Source organism: Cyprinus carpio, chromosome A24 (assembly GCF_018340385.1).
Source record: "Cyprinus carpio isolate SPL01 chromosome A24, ASM1834038v1, whole genome shotgun sequence".
Taxonomy (NCBI): domain Eukaryota; kingdom Metazoa; phylum Chordata; class Actinopteri; order Cypriniformes; family Cyprinidae; genus Cyprinus; species Cyprinus carpio.
Genome location: NC_056595.1, coordinates 17,432,214 through 17,449,693, shown reverse-complemented (window position 1 = coordinate 17,449,693; position 17,480 = coordinate 17,432,214). Strand labels below are relative to the sequence as shown.

At 34.2% G+C, this 17,480-nt stretch overlaps 1 protein-coding gene across 2 annotated transcripts; it reads left to right on the top strand.

The window, feature by feature from the left end:
* The first annotated feature begins 3,426 nt into the window (after nucleotides 1-3,426).
* phex (phosphate regulating endopeptidase homolog, X-linked) lies at nucleotides 3,427-16,867 on the top strand. Of its 2 annotated transcripts, XM_042714446.1 has the most exons (23): nucleotides 3,427-4,122; nucleotides 5,414-5,440; nucleotides 7,006-7,062; nucleotides 7,302-7,463; nucleotides 7,545-7,628; nucleotides 8,784-9,010; nucleotides 9,155-9,223; nucleotides 9,327-9,443; nucleotides 9,557-9,640; nucleotides 10,281-10,423; nucleotides 10,646-10,739; nucleotides 10,836-10,964; nucleotides 11,490-11,591; nucleotides 11,682-11,759; nucleotides 11,860-11,963; nucleotides 12,048-12,106; nucleotides 12,866-12,920; nucleotides 13,044-13,111; nucleotides 13,208-13,338; nucleotides 13,441-13,506; nucleotides 14,036-14,140; nucleotides 16,146-16,222; nucleotides 16,319-16,867. In XM_042714446.1, exons 1-23 carry the CDS (start codon nucleotides 3,999-4,001, stop codon nucleotides 16,419-16,421), a joined length of 2,265 nt encoding a protein of 754 aa, XP_042570380.1. In that variant the 5' UTR covers nucleotides 3,427-3,998; the 3' UTR covers nucleotides 16,422-16,867. The 2 variants fall into 2 exon arrangements, with proteins under 2 accessions (XP_042570380.1, XP_042570381.1); XM_042714447.1 differs by lacking the exon at nucleotides 5,414-5,440 and having other exon boundaries at nucleotides 3,431-4,122.
* Nucleotides 16,868-17,480: the final 613 nt, after the last annotated feature.

The following is a 17,480-nucleotide window of genomic DNA, read 5'->3' as shown; positions in this document are numbered from 1 at the left end:
TAAGCTTGGCTTCATACAGTATTCTAAGTTTATGAAACAGACCATAATGCAATGTAACTCCAATTTACAAACTGATAAGTTGACAGTAACTATAGCTCAATAGTTAATTTTAAAGTTAAGTTTTTACTGATATTACTAAATATCTAATTGTTTGCATTTGCAATTTGTTTTACAGTAAATGTAATTAGAAAATTTCATATAACTTAATAAATGTTGAAATTGGTCAACTTATTTTGATGAGTTAATGTATAAACATTAGTTGCCATTGCCATATAAATATGCTGATTAATATGTATTTTTAGCTAATTATATTTTAGTAACTAGTGTTTTATGGAATTTATTTATTTATTTACTATTTTTGTTTGCTGAAAATTAAATTAAATTATCATCAACAACAATACATTTATTTAATATTTTTTTATTATAATCACCATGGTTCAATTTTGTAAGGAATGTCTAACTAGATTGTCAGTCTTTTTTTTTTCAGAAATATTTTAATATGTATAAAGTTTTATTTTTTTATTGTCAGTGATGTGTATGCATTGAGGAGCTGTGTGTGTGTGTTTAGTATCTCAGTGTAATGACACACTGTCAGTCTGTTTCTCTGCATACAGTAAACAGAGCAGCGATGCATGAGGTTTAGCCCAGTGTTGTGTCTGCAGTCCATCCCCCATATCTTCCTCTCTCACTGGCTCACTCGTTTTCTCATTGAGTCTCCATATGTTCCATATCTCTACCGCCTGTGTTTAAACTAATGTTTGTCTTGCCTTTAAATACCGGTTTCATCTGTAACGTCCCGTGCTGAGGAGCCGACCCTCCCGCTCTGTGTAGTTGGTCTTCCTGACCACGGCCTCCTGTTCACTAACAACATAATGAGACACGATATGCTCCCCTGGAAAATGATGTCTGTAAAAAAAGAAGCTCTCGCCTCCTCACTAACCACAATTGCTTTGTGTATAAATATAGCTTTTGAAAGTTTGTAATGCTGCTTGGGATTGTTTTTTTAATATTATTTATTGTGAAAAAGTGTTATAGAAATACATTTGAAATGAATTTAAAATTTAATCTGATGAAAATAAAGTAGAACTGACATTTTGGAGCAAATTCTGTAAAAATGGGAATTCTTGCTGCATGTTTCACAGGTGTTATTCGTCATAGTTCATACCAGTAAAAATAAATATCTAACTCCACATGTGATAAAATATTGGAGAGTGACTTGTAAATAAACTCAGAAACTCATTTAAATAAATGCCTTAAAGGAACTGTTCACACAAAACAAACTTCTGTCATTATTTTCTTTTATGTTGTTTTCAAACTTGACAATGTACAAGTGAATTTTCAGACTAAAATTTAGGGGTTCAGTAAGAATTTTTTTTTATTATTATTATTATTTTATGCTTACCAAGGCTGCATTTATTTGATCAAAAATGTAGTAATATTGTGAAATGTTATTGAAATTTAAAATAGCTGTTTACTATTTTAATATATTTTAGTATATTAAAACAGAAGCTGAATTTTCAACATCATTACTCCAGTCTTCAGTGTCCTCAGAAGTCATGCTGATTTGGTTCTTAAGAAACATTTCTTATGTTACAGCAGCCTTTTTGAGCCATGAGAAACATTAAACCTGCCACGATACATCGAGCCATCATTTTTTGTATCGTTCAGTGCTTCAGCAAGAGCGGAAAATGACCAGTGATTAATAATGACTTACATATCAGCCTATTCCTCATATGAGAGTTAGAAATATAGCACATCAGCCATATGGTGTTTTTTTTTTTTCAGCCCTTAAAAATCCTTTTTAAGTATTTCTTCTTTTGTGTTCCACAGAAAAAAAAACAACATATGGATTTGGACCTGAGAGTGAGTATGAACAGTAAAAAAAATAAATAAATTAACTAATAATTAAAAAAAATACAATAAAAAACACCAACAAACAAAAAAACTTCTTTACAGCATTATTTAATAAGCTTTCAAGTTTTTAAAATATTGAATTCTTCTAGTAACACAATGGTAAAACTTTCTTTGCAAAAGAAACCAATTTAAAACACTGACTGATAAGACATAATCGGCATCAGGGTTATCAATCCTCAGGGTGAGAGACCAGACGTGGCTTTTTATCACTTCAGGAAGTCTTTCACTGATGATCTGTCAAGGGTCTGATTATGAATTTATAGAGTTAGAGTTTCATCACACAAAAACAGGAGCTCTATCTCCTTTAACTCATCTGAAATGATGTGTGATTTAGCGACTACAGGATGCACATAGTAAGACTGTGTTGTCTTTACTGAGGAACATGTCTTATGCACACAATCAGAAATGAGAACAGATCGTTTTGATCTGAACTACATTAAAAGTCTTTTTGGGGAATGAAAAGAAGAGTCCAACACTGATAAGATACTCAAGCGTCAGAGCCCAACCTTTAACCACACAATTTATTTAATCTCTTTCCGGTGTAATTCATGGGAGTTACGTCCTGTGCAATTCTAATGTCAATTAGGGATGAGTCACAGGTGATAAGGCCAGGCGATAAGAAGACGCTCTATGCTTTGTTGATACATTCCACATAAATCTCATTCTGTTATCTGTTTTATAGTGTTTACTTTTGAAGAAAAGTTAAGATTTTCTAAGAGATTTTATTTATTTATTTATTTTATTTTTTTGAAAAAAAAACAAAAAAATGGTTTACGAATCCACAGTGCTGCAGCAAAATTAAGACCACATTTAAATCAGTGTTATTTTGGTATAATTTATATACTATAATAAATTTTGGACAACTTTTCAGAGTCCCTCAGAGACATGCTGGAAAAATGACAAGGTCAGGTCTTCCCATTTGCACATTACAATTGGTTATTCACTCCAGCTACTAACAGCTGTGGATCTTTAACCCTTTTGAAATCTTTCTGACTCAAAACATATGGAAAGCTGCCCTCCATTAACTAAACCAGACAGCAGTCCTGTCATCTCCTGATGGCTCAGCAAGTGCATGTATTTCTTATCAGAAGATAAGATGAAGAATTTAAGGAAGCTTACGTTATATGTTCACTGGAATCTCTGCAGTCTGTTTGTTTAAATTGGTTATTTACTGGGAGGCCATACCTTAAACACTTTTTAGTTGCTTTGAGATGATTACAACTGTAAAAACAGCTAATAATTTTGTATATAAATTAACAGATTTTTTAAAAAGCACAGTGTCCATACCATGGTACTGTGATGTTAATGCCATGGTACCATATTAATGTACCATGTACATACAGTTTAGTATCACTGATACACTGTTATAATTTCTAATATTCTTAACTTAGATTTTATTTTTTATATATTCTGTTTTAATCATCACAATCTTTTAAAATATGAAATATATTTTTCTCATAAGCAGCATCTCATGCCAGATTGTGTAGATTGTGTCCTGGCACAGGCACATCATCACCACACCGTGTATGTTCCTCATTCTATTTGACATTCTGAGAACAAATAGAAAAGTGGTTACATTTAATCGTAGGGCTCATCATCTCAAACTTAGCATTGAGTGGGCAGGTGCAGGGACTCAGAAAACACACACCTTGAGCATAAACACAGACTATATAGAGGTGGGTCCACATATATACACACACATCCAGTCATCCCACCCTTCCTGCAGGACGCCACATAATTACTCCTGTAAGTAAGGTGCTCCAGTTGGCTCTAAGGAGAAGAATTCCTCCTACTCTTGGATCTCTCACTCATTTGCTCTCTTTCCCCTCCCTTTTGGATTATTCTCTTCTCTCCTATCCTCTCTCTTAGTCTGGCACACTCTTTGGCATGTAGAGCATGACTCTTCATGCTGTGCATCTGCCATTGATCTGAGACCTGTGAGGAGAGACTTCTCTGCGTGGCCCCACAAGGACCACTGACCTGGGATCAGGAATTATAAGCACATATCTCCAGGCTAGGTGGGGTGAAAACCGGGATAGAGGGAGGAATAGAAAGAGAGAGAACGCATTTAACTCAGTGGTAGTATGGAAATGGAAAGGCTGGGGAGAGAAGGATCCAAACCGAGTGTGGGCCCCAACACTCTCCTGAAAGCCGCGCTAGCAGTGTGTATGTGTGTCTGCATTGCACTACTGATAGCTGTCATCACGGGTGAGTAAATTGCATGCACAATTACCTACTTAGTGCTAATTTGTATAAATAGATATTTGTGCTTTAAGGTCAGTTGAGCTGTGTTTAGTTGTGTGTTTGTGTGTGAGCTTATTTTTGGAGTGTATACTGTTACACGCACAGTGTGTCTTTGAAGGCTGTAATTAGCACAGTAAGTAGGAGCTTTGGTTAGAAAACATGTATATGTGTCTTTAAAGTTTTGAGGCTCAAGGGCTGTGAGTGTGTATTTCTGTGTCATTTGGGAATCTGAGTGCTTAAGTTTAGGAAAGAGCGTGTTTTTAAAGGGGTAGTTGACCTAAAAATTAAAATTCCCAGTTGGTATGACTTGTATGGAAGATTGTTTCCACCATGGGATAAAATAAGAAAGGTTATTGTGGCTTTTTTCTTTTTCTTACAATTCTGACACTTTATTTTTTATTATTTTTTGCAATTGTGTGTTTTATATCTCATTTATACCTTTTTTTTCCAGAATTGTGAGATATAAACTCAGAATTGTAAGGAAAAAATAATTGTGAGAAAAAAGTTTTTTTTTTTTTTTTTTCTTTTCTATTTTTTATTCTGAAACAAAAACAGAATTGAGAGATGTCAACTCAGAATTCAGAGAAGAAAGTCTGAATTGTGAGATATTAAAAAATAATGATTTTTTTTTGGGGGGGGGTCACAATTCTGGGAATAAAAGTCACACAGTTGCTTTTCTATGTGACAGGGAAAAAAAACAGAATTGAGAGATCAGAATTCAGGGGAAGATGGGATATAAACTTGGAGATATAAAGTCAGAATTTTGAGTTTATATTTTGCAATACTGAGAATTATATATATATATATATAATATATATATATATATATTATATATATATATATATATATATGTCCTATGGCCGAAACAAGCTTCCATAGACTTGCTTTCTTCTCTGTAACACAAAAGAAGATGTTTCAAAGAGTGTTCATGCTGCTCTTTTCTCTAAAAAAAAAAAAAAAAAAGGAAGTATGTAATGTTCAGGGGCTGTTAAACTCCAAAAAAGCAGCACAAAAATGGCCCGTACAACTTGTTGAATGACATGAGGGTGAGTAATGAAGACAGAATTTTCATATTTGGGTGAACTGTCACTTTAAGAGTGCTGAAATGATGTGAATGGGTCTCGTGGAACCTGAGATGTTGTGAATGTACTTTTCATGAAATGCTGTACGAGTGTGTGTGGATGTATTTTGGTATACATAAGTGTGGTGTACAGTTGAGACAGCAAATAAATGATGTTCTTCTTATTGTTCTCAGTTGTTGAGGGCTACCTGCTTATTTGTGGTGAGACTACGGTGTAATTATGCTCATTTCTCTCTGTACATATTCCAGTCACACACACACACACAAGGCTCTCTCTGCTTATTGTGGGGATAATGAGGCTCAGTCCCATGGGGCCGGGTGCTGGATCCTGCTGTGGTCATCTGCTGTCCAGTTGTGGACTGAACCATAAACATAGGCCTTTAAAAGCAATGCTTGTCTGATTTCACATGATATATGCAGATTTGTGCTTAGTCAAACTCACTGAAACAAATTCACACAGCTTCACTGACCTCTGCATGGAGAGTTTGTGCAGATTGAGTTTCAGTGCACTGAAACAGATATTGCAAAAATGTATTTACTATTTTTCTCCATTAATTCAGTTTACTACAGGGTCTATGTACACCGTATCTGCAAACAATATTGGGATAACACAGCATTGTGTAACCAGACTTCTAAATTTACACCATTTTATGACAAATATAACAAAACTGGATCCCTGCCATCCTCATCAGCAAAAATGTGTACATTGCAAGCAGTGCATCTACAAAGGAATATAGTTCTTAAAAGTTCTGTAAAAAGATAAATATATCAAATAAACATTTTCATTTTTTATTCTTGTATTTTCATTATTAGTTTTTTATTTTAATTGAAGTTAAAGTTTTTGGTTTTTGCTTTTTTTTTTGTCAGTTTTATATTTATTATCATATCTTTTTAAAGTTGTTTATAGTTTATATTCATTTTTATTTTAGTTTGTAATTTAATTTTAGTACATCAAATTAAACTAAATCAAAATAGAAATATTACTTTGTCAACTATCTCAATTAGAAGTTTATATATATATATATATATAAACACACATTTTATTTCAGTTGACATTTATTTCAAGAAAAAATAAGTTTCTTCTTCTTCTTCTTCTTATTTTATTTATTGTTAGTTTGTCAACTATAATAACCCTAAATTAAAACAAATTTATACATTGCAAGAAGTGCATCTACACAGGGATAAAGTTCTTATATGGGGACAATTAAATTAAATTAAATTAAATTAAATTAAATTAAATTAAATTAAATTAAATTAAATTAAATTAAATTAAATTAAATTAAATTAAATTAAATTAAATTAAATACAGAAAAGCAAGAAATAAATAAATGTTATTTAAAAAATATTTATATGATAAAAAAATATTTCATTAATATTGTGTTATTTAATTTAATATTATTCAATGTAATAATGGATACATGCATACATAAATATATACAATTCTTATTTTTTAAAGAATGTTACCTAATTTGCTGTTTTTAATGGAGTAACATATACCAAGTAAATAATGTAACGTTACTTTTCGCCAGTCCTGTTTGTAGATGTGTAGCTTGTTTGGAATGTGTGTAGTAGAGCATGCACTATGTTTTTGTCCTGTGACTTCCAGAGCATGGACAGCTGAAGCCTGAGCCCAGTGGGAACTAAATCTGTGTGTGTGTGTGTGTGTGTGTGTGTGTGCGCGCACTCATAATGTCATGGTGGTCATTTCAGGGCATGGTTGTCTTGATCGTTCTGCTTGACAGATTTCTTTTTCTCTGCCACTGTAGTGTCACACAAAGCAAGCAATGATGACTTCTGCCTCACCCCACATTGTATCGAAGCAGGTAAACTTATATCATAAAGCCATATACAGACCCTAGAATATAATGGGGACTTTTTTAAAAACTTTAGCCAGCAGACAACCACTTACAGTAGCAATTCCCTAAACTGCACTCACTCTTACTTTGAACATAATAAGTAGGCATTATCATTTAGAAACGCCTCTGTTTAGTTGAAACGGTGCGTTTACTTGTTTGAGATTACTGTAATGCTGAATCTGTGTTTGGTGATGTGTCTTCTCTAGCTGGTTCCATCCTGAGTAAGATGGATCAGTCAGTAGAACCATGTGATGATTTCTACCTGTATGCATGTGGAGGCTGGCTCCGGGACAACCCCATTCCGGAAGACTCATCCAGCTATGGGATTTACCCATGGCTCAGACAGAATGTAGACCTCAAGCTGAAAGGTGAATTGATCCACATTATTCTTACTGAAATAAACCTTCAGCCCAAATAAGGTGCTTTAATTTTGAATCTTTGTGCGACAGAGTTGTTAGAGCAGCCCATCGGAGGAGATGATATTGAGGCAGTGAAGAAGGCCAAAGTCCTCTATGTGTCCTGCATGAATGAATGTAAGAACAGAAGAACTCTTTGCAGTTTCATATGCGCAGCAATATTCAGACATGATTACTTTCTAAATTATATTATAATTATTAACATAGAATGTTTGTCATTTTATATATTGATTGGGATGTGGGACATCTTAAATATGATATTATTATATTATGTATTATATAATGTAATATGAAAAAAAACAACTATCCATTTAAACACCAACAACTGTTATTTTACCAAGAAAGTTATGGCATTAAATAAATGTCAAAATAATTAAAACAATGAAACACTCACAGTATGTGACAATATCCAGAATATTAGAATTCTCAAAGGACTCCTGGGAAAAAAAATAATAATAATAATAATATATACTGTATATATATACACACACACACACACACACACACACACACACACACACACACACACACATTTATAAATATAAATATATAAAATATAAAATGTCAGTACAAGTTTTTACTATCACTTTTATCAATTTAACACATCATGTTAGACTCTAAAGCTAGTATATATTGTTATAAAAGATTTATATTTTAAATAAATGCTTTTCTTTTTTTTTCTCTTTTTTTTTTTTTTTACTTTTAATTAATCTAAGAATCCTAAAAATTATCACAGGTTCCAAAAAATTATTAAGCAACACAACTCTTTCCAATATTGATAATAAATCAGCATATTAGAATGATTTTTGAAGGATCATGTGACACTCAAGACTGGAGTAATGCCTGCTGAAAATTGAGCTTTGCATCACAGGAATAAATAATATTTAAATGTATATTAAAATACAAAACTGTTTTTAAAATTGCAATAATTTTTCACAATATTACATTTTTTTCTGTATTTTTTTAGATCAAATAAATACTGCACTGATGAGCATAAGAACCTTCTTTAAAAAACTTTAAAAATCTTACTGATCCCAAACTTTTGAATGGCAGTATATGTGTGTGTTTTTTTGTTTTTGTTTTGTTTTTTACCAATAAACAGCATCAGAGAACTGTGAATAAGCAAATATGTTTTTAACTTTGTTGCTTAAAATCTCAGGGCATACTCTAAGTAAATATTTTAAGAATTCAGTTTAGAGTTTCGGAATCCTTGCTTTACTAATGTAAGCATCTGCCAAGCGAATCACTCCCTTCCTCCCTCTGTCCTGACAGCTGCTTTGGAGATTGTGGATGCAAAACCTCTGCTGAAAAATCTAAAGCAGAAGGAATTCCGCTGGCCGGTCTTAGGTGACGCCTTGGGCTCTTCCTCCCGGTGGGTGGAGTCTCAGTTTAACTTGCTGGAGACACTGGCGCAGATCCGCAGTCAGCATAGCAAGTCCGTCCTTATTCGGCTTTTTGTCTCTCCTGATGACAAGAACTCAAACCAGTACATCATCAAGGTGAGACCTATATGTCAAAACGTGTTGACATGTCAACTTCTAGCCCAAACCAATGGTGTGAGTTTAGGGCAGGGCTACCTGTTTGTCTAAACAATAAAATTGAGGTGAAAAAAACATCTAGTTATTATTCATTTCTTTTTCTAGCTGGATCAGGCCTCTTTGTCACTGTCATCCAGAGAAGATTACATCACCAATACAACTGAGGCACAAATGGTACATCGGTATATCTGTCAGCCTGTATATCATTACACACTGTCACAGTCAGCCCTGCTTATATCCCAGCATTCTCAGATCTTTCTTTCATGCCTCTCTGTAGTACCGAGAAACTCTTTTAAGGTTGATGGTTGACGTTTCTGTCATGCTGGGAGCCAATGAGCAAGATGCTGAGGCTCAGATGAAACCAGTACTTGACTTTGAAATCAAACTTGCACAGGTGAGTACCAAAAACACTGGAGAAACCAAATTCCTTCAAATCACTGGCATTGAGAAAGAAAATAGTACTGTCAAGGTACTTGATGCTTCAGTGGAGTGTGTGCTCTTCTGTAGATTGTGATCCCATATGAGAACCGCACCAGTGAGAACATGTACAACAAGTACACCTTGTCCAAACTGCAGCGTACTGTTCCAGACGTAAGTACATTACTATTAATATAAATGTATATTACAAGTCATGTCATACTGATATACACACGCACTTACTTAATGGTAGACGAAAATATGAGCCAAGCTGATTAATTGCCTAGAATGATGCAATTTTGCTTATGCAGCGTACTTGCGAGTTTACATATTGCAATTCAGTGTTCTGTTTGTTTGTTTGTTTATGAATAATTCAGACTTTTTTACTCTGAATTCCAAGTTTATATCTTGCATTTGCAAGTTATAAACTCATTTACATCTTACAATTCAGTTTTTTTCTTGACATCTCACAAAGGTTTTTTTTTTTTTTTTTGCCATAGGGACTTTTTGCTCTCACAATTCTGACTTTGCAAGCTTGACTAATGTGACCTGCCAGAACTAACACTACACTTGATTTGTGACTCTATTTAGATACAAGTTTTCTCTGAGGTGGTAATTAATTATTATTTTTTTTTTTTTTCAAAATTGTGTGAAAGGACGTTAGAATTGTATATAAAAAGTCACAATTACCTTTTTATTTTATTTTTTAAAACTGTGGCAGAAACAAGCTTCCATACAAAACATAGCTATTATTGTTGTTGTTGTTGTTTTAAATATAATTATCTCTTATTGTTTATTTTTTTTCTTTTTGCAGTTTAACTGGCTGGGTTTTGTCAGAGCAGTGATTGACACTGAGCTGTACCCAGACCTGAAAATCTCTTCTTCGGAGCAGGTTATTGTACGTGCCCCACAATACTTTAAAGACCTCTTCAAACTCATCAACACCACAGAAACCAGGTATCCAGACAGCTTTTAAAAATATTAAAACCTCATTAAAACCTACATCAGAGCCCTGAGGTTCTGCTTCTGTTGGTCTGGACAATATCACTTGTGTGGTCACTGTGTGTGCTGTTTATATGTCCTACCTGTTTATTACCTCCTTTGCTCAATAACAGTTAAGATTACTCTGTAATTCAGCTGCTCCAATTTTTTTTTTCTTTTTTTCCACCCTCGCCCCAGGACAGTTGCCAATTATGTCATATGGAGATCAGTTTTTTCCAGAATCACCACGTTGAGCCGACGCTTTCTCTACAGATATCTGGACTTTGCTCGGGTTAGTTAACCACCACCTCATTTTAACTCTCCACCAATCTTTGGATAAAAATAGATTTGCTGGGGTTAACAATATTAAATATCTGTCTCTTCTCAGGTTACCACGGGGACCACCTCTCTGACCCCTCGCTGGGACAAGTGTGTGAATTATGTAGAAAACACACTCATCTATGCCACCGGTAGGCTCTTTGTCGATAAGCATTTCCAGGAGGACAAGAAACACATGGTACGATTTATATCAAGTGCAAATATATATATATATTAAAATTCAGCTTTGCCATTACAGGAATAAATTATATTTTAGGATAGATTAAAATAGAAAACAGTTATTTCACAATATTAGGATTTTTATCCTAATACAGAAGTTATGCAAACTATTCGTATAATATTTATTCAGCTTTGTTATATCAGGAATAAATTGCTTTTGCATATGCTACTGTTCAAAAGTTGGGGTTTGTTAAGATTTTTAATGCACCAAGGTTGCATTTATTCGATTAAAATACCGTAAACAAAGTAATATTGTGAAACATTATTAAAATTTAAAATAATTGTTTCTATTTTTTACATAATACATCAAAGCTGAATTTTCAGCACCCAGAACTAGACTTCGGTGTGATTGATGCAATTGCTGTCCCCATCTAGTGGAACTAATCATGAATAACAGCATAAAACACCAGATCTCATTTTACTGTAAAACTGATAAACATGCTTTTGAATGCTTCTCTGATTGGTGTCTTTCAACATTTATGAAATGGAGGAATTGATAAATGGTATCCGATGGGCATTTATTGACATGCTTGAGAAGGAGAATGACTGGATGGATAAAGAAACAAAGAGAAAAGCAACAGAAAAGGTGTTTTCCATTGTTTTTGTGACAGCTATGAATACACCGCATCAATGAAACTGTTCTTTTTCACATCATTACTGTCTATATCTCACATAAGCTCATGCAGTCTTGGCGAAAGTGGGTTACCCAGAGTTCATCTTAAATGACACCTATATTAACGAGGACATCAAACGAGTATGTTTGCAAGCTTTTTGGATTTAGTTGCTGATGATTAATTGTTTTAATTGTGTTTGGCAGATATCAAAGTCATTAAGATTTCTATGTTTATGCACAGTTGTCATTCAGTGAGACGGACTACTTTGGGAATGTCATGCAGACCCTGAAGTTCATAGCTCAGTCTGACATCGGCTGGCTGAGGAAAACAGTCCCACGCACAGAGTAAATTGTCAGCATTTTCAAAGCCTGTTAAAATTAGATGAATCTGGCTTTGAACATGATGAAACATCGCTTTTTTCCCCTTAGGTGGTTCACCAACCCAACAACAGTAAATGCATTTTACAGCTCCTCTACCAACCAGATCAGTGAGTTATGAATTTTAGTTCACTGATAGATAAAGCGCTCTGTTGAATACTTGGTTTTGATTGGTCAATTACACTGTTCAGTGGTCATAATATTCTGTAAAACAGAAAAATATTAAGACGTAAAAAATTTTTTTTGAAAGAAATTAATACTTTTATTTAGCAAGGATGCATTAAATTGAAATAAATAAATGCTCATCTATCTTTTGAACTTTCTAATTATTAAAGAATATATTAAGAAGCACAACTGTTTTCAGAATTGATAAAAATAAAAATAAAATGTTACATGAGCACTGATCAGCATATTAGAATGATTCCTGCACGGAAAACAGTACAATAACACGAAAAAAATAAATTTTAAAATATATGAAAATATAAAACGGTTATTTAAAAAAAAAAAAAAAAAATATTTAAAAATATCACAATATCACTGTTTTACTCTATTTTTGACATACATGTAGCCTTGATGATCATAAAATACTTGAATACATTTTTGTGTGTGTATATCATGCTTCTCTCGTAGACTTTTACACTGTTTGGTGTACAAATCAACCTCAGTAACAAGTTTTGCCTTTAAAAGTGTATTACTAATAATGATAAATGATATTCGATATAATATGAGTTATAAAACACATTTCTGGTTTGGTATTTATCAGGTGTAATAGCTGTGTATTCACTGTTTTAGATGTTTGATGTGTGTTTAGATATACTGTATCACATTCTTTTATTCTGTGGCTAATTGAACCGTCTTTTTCTACCCAGGATTCCCTGCGGGAGAACTTCAGAAGCCATTTTTCTGGGGACTTAACTACCCTAGGTAAGAATAGACACTTTTTCTTGTTGATGTTTTTTAATTAATGTTTTCATAGTATGCTCATTCCTATATATTGAGATGTAGATTTCTAGGGAAAATAATTTGTAAAATGTGTTCTTGTGTCAGATCTTTGAGCTATGGAGCGATTGGTGTAATTGTGGGGCATGAACTGACCCATGGCTTTGATAACAATGGTGAGGCCATTTGATTTAGGAAGGTGAGTCGCAACATGTGTTGCCATGGAGACGACTGATTCTTAAGGACATCTGTGTTTATCTGTGTTCATCTAGGCAGGAAATACGACAAAGATGGGAACCTGGACCAGTGGTGGAGCAACTCCTCAATCACGCGCTTCACTGAAAAGACACAGTGCATAATTGACCAGTACAACAGTTATTACTGGAAAGAGGCGGGACTAAATGTACAGTAGGCACCAGCCTTTTTAATGCATTTCTGTTCAAATGTGTCATCAAAATGTAGCAGAGCTACCAATCTAATACTTAATACCCACAATCCCCTCTCGGTCAAGGGGAAGAGGACTCTGGCAGAGAACATTGCTGACAATGGAGGGATGAGAGAATCTTTCAGGGTATTACAGCATTTTCCACTATAATTATCCCAAAGTGACCTGAATCTGATTTACCGTTAACTTGTCTTATTCCAAACTTGTAGGACTTTCTTTGATGGATCACAAAAAGGGAAATCTGGAGAATATATTACAATTTGTTGTTGATTTGTGTACACATCATTCAGACTGCTAATCAGATCAATTGATTCATAGAAAAATGTGACTCGAAATAATGATTCATTCACAAATTGGACATTGCTATTTTTCTCAGGAGAGTCCAGATTCTCAGTGAATAAATTCCTAAATATCTTATTAATGTCATCATATATTAATGGTTCTTTTTGTTTTATCCTTTTTTTTTTTTTAAGCTTGAAAGCACCATTTTAATTGCACAGAAAAAAATGACCAGAACCTAAAATTCCCCAGTTTGTGTTCCATGGATGAAAGAAAATTTGGAATGAAATGAAGATTATTTTTTTCAATGATTCCTTTAATAATGTGTCGGTTTTGGTGTATATATTTATACGTGTATATGTGAACTTGTCTGTAGGCCTATAGGAGATGGATTGAAAAAGAGAGAGCAGGAGTCGAGGAGCCTCTCCTACCTGGTGTGGGTCTGACCAACAACCAGCTGTTTTTCCTCAGTTATGCTCATGTCAGTATTATGCATTTCACACATAAATACTTAGGCTTAAATGTCAGATGTCACAAACATATTTTATTCTTAAAATATTAGAATGGGTTGAAAAAGTAATTTTTAGGGGTTTTATATGTGTATCCTATATAGTTTACAAGATTAGAATTAGCATTTTATGACATAGTAGCATGGTATTTTTAGTACTCACCCAAATGTATGCATGTTCTCATTACTATCAAGTTTCAAGTTTAATTTATTTCTTAAAAAAACAAAAAAAACAATAATAAGGTACTGTACATAAAAATGTGTGTGTGTGTGTGAGAGAGAGAGAGAGAGAGAGAGAGAGAGAGAGAGAGAGAGAGAGAGAGAGAGAGAGAGAGAGAGAGAGAGAGAAAACACAGCTCTCAAAATGAATTAAATGCCAAAGAATAAAAATGTTTTAAAAGCAGACTAAGTTTGGGCCATCCTCACAGACAATGGTAATAAATTTCCAGAGTTTAGGGGCAGCTACTGCAAAGGCACGATCTCCCCTGTGCTTCAGTCTTACTCTAGGGACAGCCAGCAGCATAAGGTCAGCAGACCTCAAAGACCTGGATGGAACGTGCAGTTGTATATGTTCAGAAAGATAGGTTGAGGTTAGGCCATTTAAGGATTTATAAGCAAACACTAGAACCTTAAAATTCTAAAATGGATCGTAAGCCATAGGGAAGTCAATATGGGGTAAATATGTTCCCGTTTACACGTTTGAGTTAAAAGTCGAGCTGTAGCATTCAGCACTACCGGCAAGCATGAGAGAGAGGCCTGGTTAAGACCAACATATAGGGCAAATTTACAATAGTCTAAACGTGATGAAATAAAAACATAAGCCTTTCAAAATCATTAAAAGGCAAAAAAGTCTTAACTTTAGATAAAAGCCTTAACTGACAAAAACTTGACTTTACTACATTGTTTATCTGTTTGTCACGTTTAAAATCCATATCCATTATTACACCCAGCTTTTTAACAGTGGATTTAAAATGGGGAAGCAAAGGGCACAGATCAATGTTAGAGGCCTTATTAGTACAATTTGGACCAAATATCATAATTTTGTCTTGCTCTCATTCAAATGTAAAAACTTTAGGGCCATCCAATCTTTAATGACTCTGAGGCAGTCAAACGGAAGTTGTAGAGGACTGGCACGTTTCCGTTTTAATGGCAGATAAATTTGTGCGTCATCTGCATAACAATGGAACAAAATGTAATATTTCCTGAGAATGGACCCTAATGGGAGCATATACATGGCATATACATTGGGCCAAGAATAGAGCCTTGGGGGACTCCAAGTGGTGCTGATGAGGAAACAAAAGGACTGTTCTTTAAAAGGACTGTTTCTGTGCTATGAAGACCTTTAAAACCCAACTGATATACTTCTAAAACTCTGTGCTTGTCTAAGAAAGATTGCAACTATATACAGACAACTTTCAAAGTGAATACTTCAAGTAAATGTTATTTGCACATGTAATTTAAGACAAGACAATCCAGGTAAACAGGGTAAAAAGTTTAACTAATAGATATCACCACACTTCCCCAAATGATGGATTGTCCAATTAAATATGCACTCATTTGCATACATTTCCAAAATAGAATCTGTACATTGGATAAATCCAGATTCAAGATTTTTGTTTCATTTTTCTTTTGAAATGATTTTGGATATGCCTTTTTTATTACTCCATAAATCAGAAAATAGTGCCAACAGTCAGAAAAAAATACATTTTTCATTATGTTTTTAGGAATGCAGTTTTGTATAAAATCAGGCAAATTATATATGAACAAAATTACCTTTGTAAGAACCTTCAGAATATAGAACACAAGTGGAAGTTTGGTGTGTGTAAGTGCTATTGAACTGAAGTTTTGAGAAAATGGCCTTTAAAGATATAATGTAACTGAAATCAATCAAATAATAATAATAAAAATGGTTTTCCCTGTAGTGTCTAGTTTAAATGGGACTCTATTGATTTGTTGTGTATATATTGTAATTTACTAGGTTCGCTGTAATGCCTACAGACCAGAAGCAGCACGTGATCAGATCCAGAGTGGAGCTCACAGCCCTCCTAAATATAGGTGTGATGCATTAATATACACACAGCTCATTTACATCTATATTACATCCCTTATTTTCTTCAGTGTCATTCACTTTACTCTTGTTACTATGATGAAGGTTATTGGGGCGATGAGCAACTATGAAGAGTTCCATAAAGCTTTTAACTGCCCTGAGACGTCAATCCTGAACAGGGGAATGAAGTCCTGTCGAGTGTGGTAATGAAAAAGAGGACCCTGTGAAGATTTCAATCACAGCACAAACCAAACCTCCCTATTTTGTCCCATTCACTGGTTTCTTATAGTGAAACAGCAGTTACTAACACTGAATCCTGGGGCCATGCTGACGACTGAGCACCTAGCCCTCCTTCAGCCACTGGAACACTGTAGATAAAATGTACAGTGCCAACAAACCTGAGTGTTTCAGCCAGATCTGCATTTTACTGTCTGACCTCAATTAAAAATGTGCAAATGCCAAACGGACCATAAAATTACTTTGAGGCCTTTGTTTGATTCATCACTGTTTTTTACACAAACAAATTAGGTCACACTGTCGCTTTAAGAGTGCTATAAATTATTATTGTAATTTTCGTTGTTGTTGATAACAGTTAACATTGTCTGTCATTTGATTTTATTGAAAACGCAAGTAAATAATTAGTGTTTTCCTGAGGTTTTCTTATTGTCTTTGTGGTTTTGTTTTATTTAGTTTTTTTCTTCGTAGAAAAACAACTTTATTTGGGTGTATTTCACATGGTAAAGTCATGATGAAACAGGTCTTTGCATCGGTATTGTGACATCAGAGTGTAATGAATTATTGAAGAAGTAAAAAAAAAAAATGTAGCCTGGAGACTAAATCATGACCAAATCCCGATTACATGCAGTTGCAGAAGATCATGAAAGCCTGAAATCACTTTCACTCTTTTTTTGGTTTCACTTTCACTTTTGTTATCGATCAGGTTCGGAGAGGAGGGGGAGGGCAAAGCCCTTCAATGCCTCCCGGCCCACCCAAGGAGAGGAAATCATTCATTTTCACAAGACCAATAAGGAAACGTGTATGAATACCAGTCTAATAAAGCACATGAGGAAATTGGATGAATGAAAAACGGAACCAGCCCTGTTGGACATTAACTCAGAACATGAATTAAGCACACACACACACATACAAACACACACATTGCAGCAGTCCAATAATGCAGATAAGATGTGAACCAAAATCAATTGCTTTGACCTCCATTTACTCTGAAATAACAGAGCAAGCCTTGTGGAGACAAAACGGTGGAAC

Bases quoted from the DNA above. Each gene is read 5' to 3' on its own strand.
- phex (XM_042714446.1), top strand. From the start codon at position 3,999: ATGGAAATGGAAAGGCTGGGGAGAGAAGGATCCAAACCGAGTGTGGGC. The intron at 4,123-5,413 runs GTGAGTAAATTG...TATTGTTCTCAG, and splicing joins ACTGATAGCTGTCATCACGG to TTGTTGAGGGCTACCTGCTT. The intron at 14,141-16,145 runs GTCAGTATTATG...GTAATTTACTAG, and splicing joins TTTTCCTCAGTTATGCTCAT to GTTCGCTGTAATGCCTACAG.